This window comes from Hevea brasiliensis, chromosome 2 (assembly GCF_030052815.1).
Source record: "Hevea brasiliensis isolate MT/VB/25A 57/8 chromosome 2, ASM3005281v1, whole genome shotgun sequence".
NCBI classification, from domain to species: Eukaryota; Viridiplantae; Streptophyta; class Magnoliopsida; order Malpighiales; family Euphorbiaceae; genus Hevea; species Hevea brasiliensis.
Genome location: NC_079494.1, coordinates 121,745,327 through 121,753,850, shown reverse-complemented (window position 1 = coordinate 121,753,850; position 8,524 = coordinate 121,745,327). Strand labels below are relative to the sequence as shown.

The 8,524-nt window shown below is 28.9% G+C and overlaps 1 protein-coding gene across 1 annotated transcript; it reads right to left on the bottom strand.

Annotated features, from left to right (window-relative positions):
- Positions 1–2,406: 2,406 nt before the first annotated feature.
- LOC110638009 (1-aminocyclopropane-1-carboxylate synthase 1) lies at positions 2,407–5,552 on the bottom strand. The gene is made up of 4 exons (XM_021788407.2): positions 5,222–5,552; positions 4,967–5,098; positions 4,704–4,864; positions 2,407–3,756 (listed from the first exon to the last, which is right to left on the bottom strand). Exons 1-4 carry the CDS (start codon positions 5,375–5,377, stop codon positions 2,754–2,756), a joined length of 1,452 nt encoding a protein of 483 aa, XP_021644099.2. The 5' UTR covers positions 5,378–5,552; the 3' UTR covers positions 2,407–2,753.
- Positions 5,553–8,524: the final 2,972 nt, after the last annotated feature.

Below are 8,524 nucleotides of genomic sequence, written 5' to 3'. Positions count from 1 at the left end.
TCATAAGTACATAAATTTTATATATTTTATATGTTTTCTCAACATGTATATTGTTTTTTATATTATAATAAATTGAATTTAAATTAAAATTTAACTTAAACATTAATAGGTACTTAAAACTCTGTTAATATTGAGGTTCTAAAATTAAAATAATAAGTTTTAGAAAAAAAATCATTTTAAATAATTAAAATATATTAAATTTAATTTTAAATTAATTTTTAATATTATTTAATTGAATAATATTTTTAAGAATTTTTCAATAGCAATTTTGACAGTCTTAATAATTTTTGTTATAAAAAATGTAGCCCAAATTAATCCCCACTCCTCTGGATGTAAAAGTAGAATTAGCATACTAATTATGCAATCTATTAAATTTGATTTAACAAAAAAATATGAAGAAAATATTTGAATAATTATTTGAGAGATTTTTACATAAATTCAGTTCATCATAAATCTAAAACACAAACAGATAGCATTTATAACCCCATCATATATCTTGTGTTTGAATTCATAATAAATCCAAATCTAAATAAGAAAAATTCTAATCATAAAGATAATCAAAGTTATTAATATATTGTTTCATTAAATCAATATTAATAATTTTTTGGCTCGCATTAACTACTTGTGCACAATGATTGCATAAAAGGAAATATAGAAATCGAGGATCGAATGTAAACTAACATGGAAAAAATCTATTAAGAGACAGACTAATTAATGGCTATCAAACTTAAAAACTAGCTGCAGAAATCAGCTTTACAACTTAGCATGCAAGAGTTTTACACGATGAGTACTCTTATAGAAGCCAGAAGATGCGAGAAACGTCGCTGCTCATGGGTTATGAGTGAGTCAATAGAGTTCCAATGCGACAGCGTTTGGTGGAACACACATTTCATATTCTTGCATATGTATAAGCTTGTTCTGGTCTAGTTGTCTTTGCCTCCCCAATCACTCTTTACTATTTCAAGTTGCTTTTTTTCTTTGCACAAGAGACTCTTGTTGCTGACGAGTATTTATTCTGTACGTATTGTTATTTTACTCTTATTATAGAAATAAGATTTGACAATATAAAAACAGAGTTTGACACTCGGCTGCCTCCAAAGTTGTGCGGTTGCGCCACTTGTTAAACCCGCCAGCCGCTGCCATTATTTAGCTAGCTAGGCAACAATCGATTTCAAAATGGCAAACGAAGAGGCTTCATGACCTGCATAAATGCATGGTCGGTTCAACAGTTGACGAAACAGACAATAAAACACCTGGTGTTCCATGTGGGTCAGCAGTCCCTATCTTCTCTTCCATTACATCCATCCTACTTGCTTGTTTACTTCACGACTCCATGATAGTTGGCCTTGTCTGCTCAAAAATGACAAATGTAAAAGAGGAAGATATGATATATACCGCTAGCTCATGATCTTTCAACACGTTGATCATGATGGTTATTTTATATATATATATATATATATATTATTTTATTTTATATAAGTTTTTGGCTTTCTGGTATGCAAAAGACAACACACCTGTAGTGTGGATACTGTTAAGACGTGTCCAACACCATCATCATCCATTTTTTTTCCTATCCAAAACTTGCAATTTTCTCAAATTGACTCATCCATGACAAGTTAGGCATACTCAAACAATATAAGTGTGAAAAATCTTTGCGGAACATTTTGATTTATTACAAATTTAAAATAAAAATATATAAAATTTATGTATTTAATAAGTAAATTTTATTATATATTTTATATTTAAAATTTATGATAAATAAATTTAAATAAAAAAATTTTGTTAATATTTTTATTATTATTATTTAGTTCATAAAATTTTAATTTAAAGGCATTGAAATGCTTATTTAATAACAAAAATAAATTAAAAAATATATAATTCGAATGCTTATGTCATGATCCCATCATTAATTGTTATATGCCATTAAAACGCCTTGCTTGTTTTATATTATGCTGTATTTCGATATACCTTGCAATATAAATATATATATATATATATATATATATATATATATATATATATATATATATATATATATATTTTTTTTTTTTTTTCTTTTTTTTATATCGATATAATTTCTTTAATTAAAATTTTATATAATTTTTTCTATTAAAAAATTCATATCATTAAATAAGAGGTGATTGCTAAAATTGTTGAATCTTTATAACTCAATCGAAGAGTAAATAATTAAGCAATTAATAATTTTATTATTAAATTAATCATGCATCAAAATAATTAATCACGTACAGGGACAATTATAAATCAAAATAGAAAATTGCTATATAGCTAGATATTTTGTTGGCTTAATTTCAAAACAAATCGTTTTAAGTTTAAAGATATTGAATTTTATTGAGCATGTAAATCGAATCACTGGTTGAATGAAGTAAATTAAATGATCAAGATACATCAGAGAAACTAGCTATTACTATTGAATTTTAGATATCAGCAATGCATTGAACAGCACAGTTAATAATGGACAAATTACATTATTAACTTCTTTTCTTTTCTTTTTAATATAAAAGCAGAGCACTATATACATAGTTTTATCACTTTCCAATCACTTAGGCAGGCTAAGTTGCGAACATGATACATGACTTGCTAGTTGCTACGCATATGAAAACATTAATATCCCACAAAAATCTATCAGATTCCAAACTAATGGGAAAAAAAGAAAGAAAATGAATAAATTGGCCATATTATCCAAGAACTGGCAAGAGAGATTAAGTAACATTATTATATTATGTGCATGCCTTTTACTTAGCACGAACAAGCGGAGAGTGAGGAATTGGGGAGTGAGGAGACATCATGTGGGGTGACAGCATGACTCCTTCTTCAAATCTTCTAGCTGAGAAGCTGAGTCGGAGATTTTTTTGCCATCGCTTGCTACTCTTGGTTGGCATTTCCTGATCTTCCTTTCCCTTACACACAAATGCCCGTATCCTTTTAAGTGCAGCTTCCACAGTTTCATCGTCCATATTGGCAAAACACACCCTAAACCAACCAGGCTCCTTGCAGTGAAAAGAAGAGCCCGGCGAAACATTGAGCTTCACTTGGTAAATAATCACCCTCCACAGAGCCATTTCCCCTTCGAACGTTGGTTCTTTAAGGAGATGGCGCAAGTCCATCCAAACATAGAGACCAGCATTGCCTTTTAAACAACTGATCCCTACTTGTTCCAGTCCCTTTGTGAACATATTGTGCCTTTTGTTTAGCCTTCTTGAGCTTTCCGCAAGAAAATTCTTCACAAACTCCTCATCCGAAAGCATGGAAGCCAGCAAATATTGAGTCTGAGAAGAGACTAACCCAAAGCTTGACATCCTGCGACCGCAGTTCACGACTGCATCGTTATAGGAATAAACGATGCCAACTCTGAAGCCAGGGAGTCCCATGTCCTTAGACAGGCTATAAACAATGTGGATAAGATCACGGTTGCAATCCATCTCCTGGATAATCTCAGCGACGCTTATGAAGCTAGGGGAGCTGAAGATGGTAGCTGCATATATTTCGTCTGCGACCAAGTGAATGTTTCTCTCATTGATGAAGCTCACCAAGTCTTTTAAGGTCTCCCTGTCCAAAATGGTGCCCAGTGGATTCGATGGGTTGGCTATGATCAAGCCTTTGACATTAATACCGGCATCTTGGGCTTTATCATATGCTGATATAAGTGCATCCTTTGTTACCTGGAAATTGTTGGAGCTGTAGCAATCAACTGGAATAATCTGGACACCAGTTCGCCATGTCAGGTCACGGTCGAATCTGCATGTATATCACATATTGAAATATTTTAATGAAAGGTAAATAAAAAGTTTATTTTGGTCAGGCAATGACTATATGAGCCTAGGAATAATATTTGAAACTGCATACAAATTTGGAAAAATGGGGATATATCCAATTGGTTTGAACATTCAGATCATAAAAGTCTCTCTTTGAATGGTCTTAGTTGGCAGCAAAGGTCTACTAACTTGACTTCTCATCACTAAATTGGATTTGTCTTTTAATCGGTATTATTAACTAAAACAAAATCTTCATTTACAGGAATAAAAGCACAATAAAAACCCATTTTTAATAAAGCAAAATCAAACACAGAATCATCTGCAATCAAAGCCTAGTTTGAATATGTTTCTGACCCAAAATACAGAAAATTCCAAATTTTACAACTTAGTGAAATTGACCTCTCTCTTCTGTTTTATAACTTGTAAGTCGGTGAGGAAATGGTTGGCCTATCGTGCAAGAAAAATCCCATATCCTTTTTGGTTTAATTAAAATTTTCCAAACTTCAAAAGTCAATACAAGATTGGACATAATGGAATTTCCTCCCCCTTGCCGTATGATGTCCTGTCTGATTACAATTTCTCAGGCTACTTTTTCATCTATTCCTACTTGATTGATGAAAATCTAAACCTTTCATTCTTGTTGAATATTTATTGTTAGTCAACCTTGTAATGTGACGAATCAACGAGGGCTCGAAATCGAGAATTTACAATCTAAAAGCAATTTTAATATTCATGAATTAATGCCCATTATTTTTTTTTCAGATACACATAAAAAATTAATATTAAGTGTATTCACCATACATAAATTATCCCTCGTAATCACATGAAATTCACTTTTCTTTGTGAAAGAGGAAACTGTGCAACCTAGCAATTTATAATCTTCCAATAGCATATGGTAATATGGTAATAAGGGTGGAATAGAATTCATACGCTGGATAGTAAGGTGAGGGAACGAGGAAAGCATCCCCAGGATCAGCCAAGCAGAACATTATCAGCTCGTTCGCTCCGGTGGCTCCTCCACCCATCACTACACGATCCGGATCAAAAGTTACCTTACCGCCTCGAACCATCCCCATAAACTTGGCAATAGCCTGGAAAAATAACAGATATCTTATGTTGATTCGACTCAATGAATGCACGTTCATTTATCGTTATTTCATGCACACGTCAGGTTCCAGAAATTAGAGTAGTACCTCTCTGAATTCCCGCAAACCGTGATAATCCTGGAAGTTGGCAATATCTTTGAACTTATCAACTCCTTCAGCATTGCAAATGGAGGCTTCAGGATTTTGCTTAATCCAATCTGTAATCAAATCAAAGGAAAGCTGCAAAGAAACAATTAAGAAATCAAATGTCATTAGTCCCATCGAAGGTGCTTAGGTTCATGTTCTTGCACACACACATGCAGAGAGCTCCTATACATAAATATGACAGAAACACAAGCAAACCTGATTTTCTGCAAGGCCCATTTGGATGACTCCATCGGGATTATCAGTTGGGTGAAAGGGGTTCCCATCGTATTCCTTCCATCCATCGAAGTAAGGGGAGTTCTCCCCATGTCCCTCATTGGTTGCGATCCTAGACAAAAGCTGGCCACTAACCATTTTGATTTCTGTGCACAGCTACTCAAAGACTACAGACAATGCCGAATACAAATAAACTGGAATTCTCAAGTCAGGAATGCCGGAGAATTCTGAAGCTAGCTAGGTTTGGAGTGAGGCAGAGGAGAGGCGAGACGTCTATTTATAAGGAAGGGAGGATGGAGTTAAAGTATTAATGCAAGAACTACAAAGTTTGTGTTGGGCATTTGATTTGACTACCATTTATGATTTTAGAATAAAATTATTTATTTCTACGAAGGATTTGCTAAATTAATGAAATATTTTTTTAAAAGAGAATTCTATATATAATAATTACATATGCAATTGGGTAATCCTCGTTGATAAATCTAAATTACTTCCTTTGTTTTTAATCCTGTGGAAGAAAAAGGCCAGCTTCATTTTAATAAAGTGTGAACACAAGACTTGTTTATTTTGAAATTTTCAACCTTACTAAATTGTAAACTACGGTGATGTCCCCTTCAAGAGGGCAGAGCCATTTAGTTATATAATAATAATAATAAACTGCTATCACGTATTTATGTATTAAATTCACGATGAATGCGACTCAAACAAAAATTTCTCATAAAATATTTATATTTATTATATATATTTAAATTAATTTTATATAAATATTAATATAAGTATTTAATATTATTAAATTTTTCTTCAATAAAATGAATTTATATTAGATATGTCTATTAATTAATAATTATATATTAATTAGACAGTCATAATATTAATTTCCCTTGATACGTAATTAAAATAATGAGTATACTATCTGTAGTAAATATTTAATTTAATAATAATTTTCCACTAATTAATTTGAGAAAAACTGTGCTCACTTTAGATAATTTTAATTGCTCATAACAATGTTGAAAAAACATGGGATTAGCTGAACTAACAATAACAATTAGTGTTTGATTGTGATATATTTTTGAAATTAGTCCCATGTGTTTTGATTATAACTTGAGCTTTTGTAAATGAAGTGTCCAACTTTACACGTTACAAAAGACTAAAAGAGTCAACAATTATTAAAAAAAATACAGTCATAAAAGAATTATAAACTATATTATTATTCAATTCCATTTTAAGTCTAATTTTAATTTAAAAATAATTTAAATTTTTTATATAACATTTTGCTTTTCAATATTAGTTTAAATTTTTTTACTTAATATTTTAAGTCTTAAATTTAGGTGTGCTGAGGAGATCTACTGGTCTAAATTTAATTTGAAAATGATTATTTATAAAAAAGAAAATAATTTGCGTAGATTTTGTTTGACTTTCTGAAAGACTATTTCTATATATATATATATATAATTAATGCAACTTTTATGGGTTGGTGAGTTGTGTCAACTTTACACCATCTATGTTTCGCATAGTAAAATTAATTTTTTCAGACAGATTTTCCATTTTAATATTCTTTTTTAAATTTTTAATATTTTTTTATTACGTACATATTGAATCATAATACTCATTAGTTTTGATTATATAAATATCTAACATCTTATTTTTTTTATTTTATCAAAATATAGATTATTTATATTAAAATTAAGAAATTCAGCCAATTAAGCAAATTAAGCAGTGCCATTTTCATAATAAATAGAAATAAAGAAGAAAATTAATTTAATCAGATAAAATAAATTCATATTTAAAGTATAAAACTGTCTTCTTCTTTTTTTTTTTAATTTGTAAAAGGACGATATAGAATTTATCAGGATATATAGTAGCAAATGAAATGGGTACATCTAAAAATTATTAAATATTAAATTTTTGTTAGACTCATTCTTATAAAATTATTGACTTCCTGATCAAGCTTTAATTTACTTGCAACGCAAGCATGAATTAATTTTTTAATATAAAAAAAAGGAAAAATTAAGAGTAAAGAATGGTTAATAAAGAGATCTGTCAACTTCATAGATGGCTATTGACTTTCTGTTTTGGTCGTGTGAAATAAAAATTCAATATGGACCCGCCTGTTCGGCTGTCTTCCATCTTTTACACAACATTCTTTCCAACCAGATAGTTTCAAACTCGTGTGTTAGACATTAGACGCGTGTGATTGCAAACTTTATGAGTCATCGAAGATAAGTTCTGTTAAAATAAATATTTATTATATTTATATATTATATATATATATAAATTATTTAATATAAATATTTAATTTAATAATTATTAAATTTATTCTTATATAAATTTAAGTTTTTATTATATGTAATTCATCTTTAATATAATATTCACTTTGTCTTGAAGAAAAAAATTTCAAAAATATTACAAATATTGATAAAAATATATTATATTTATCGATATTATGATATGACGGATATATATATATATAGAGTCAACATAAGACTCCTGCAAGGAAGTTTCCAGCGGAAACAAACGCGTAAATGCCATAAACATGGAATATTTGTAAGTGTATTTTTTTTTAAAAAAAATATTTACATATAGGATATTCTCAAATAACTTTCAATATGCTTTATTAAATCAAATATTTATATAAAAATTCATATATTTATTGTTTTAATTAAATATATTTCCTAATTGTTAAATATATATTAACTCGAAGTTATAACATATGCACCTTAATTTAATGTATTATTATTGATATAATGTGTTATGATGTGATTTAAATTTTAAATATTTCTTATACGTGTTTCAAATTATGACCCTATTTAAGAAAAAGTATACGATATAATCAAAATATAATATTTTATGAAGCAGTGATAGTGAAGCATGAGCCGATATATTTTTATAAGAATATAAGAAAACTTATTTAATAGTAGTATAAATCAATATAAATATCGTAAAATTTATCTATTTTGATAATTTTGTGCTGAGAAAACCTATAAAGATTATGATTTAAAGATTTATGAGTTATAATAACTTTTTTTTTATCATAATTTAATTTTCTTTCAAATTTTGCTCGTGATTATATACCTTACAGTGAAATCACATAAAATTTTGTCTTTATTTTTTTTTTCTTTTCTCTACACAATGTAAGTGTTTTAGATTTTGTAGCTGTTATCACATAATATTTGACAATAAAATTAAATTCTAATAGATAAGAAATTTAACTTCTACCAAAGAAATTATATACTAATAGATAAAAAATTTAACTTCTACCAAAAAAATTGTATAATAAAACGGTCA

What these genes read in the sequence shown, in the direction of transcription:
- LOC110638009 (XM_021788407.2), bottom strand. Translation starts at nt 5,377, where the DNA reads ATGGTTAGTGGCCAGCTTTTGTCTAGGATCGCAACCAATGAGGGACAT. An exon ending in TGGGCCTTGCAGAAAATCAG is followed by an intron (nt 5,099 to 5,221) that starts GTTTGCTTGTGT and finishes GTTTCTTTGCAG; the next exon opens with CTTTCCTTTGATTTGATTAC. An exon ending in CCCTCACCTTACTATCCAGC is followed by an intron (nt 3,757 to 4,703) that starts GTATGAATTCTA and finishes ATATACATGCAG; the next exon opens with ATTCGACCGTGACCTGACAT.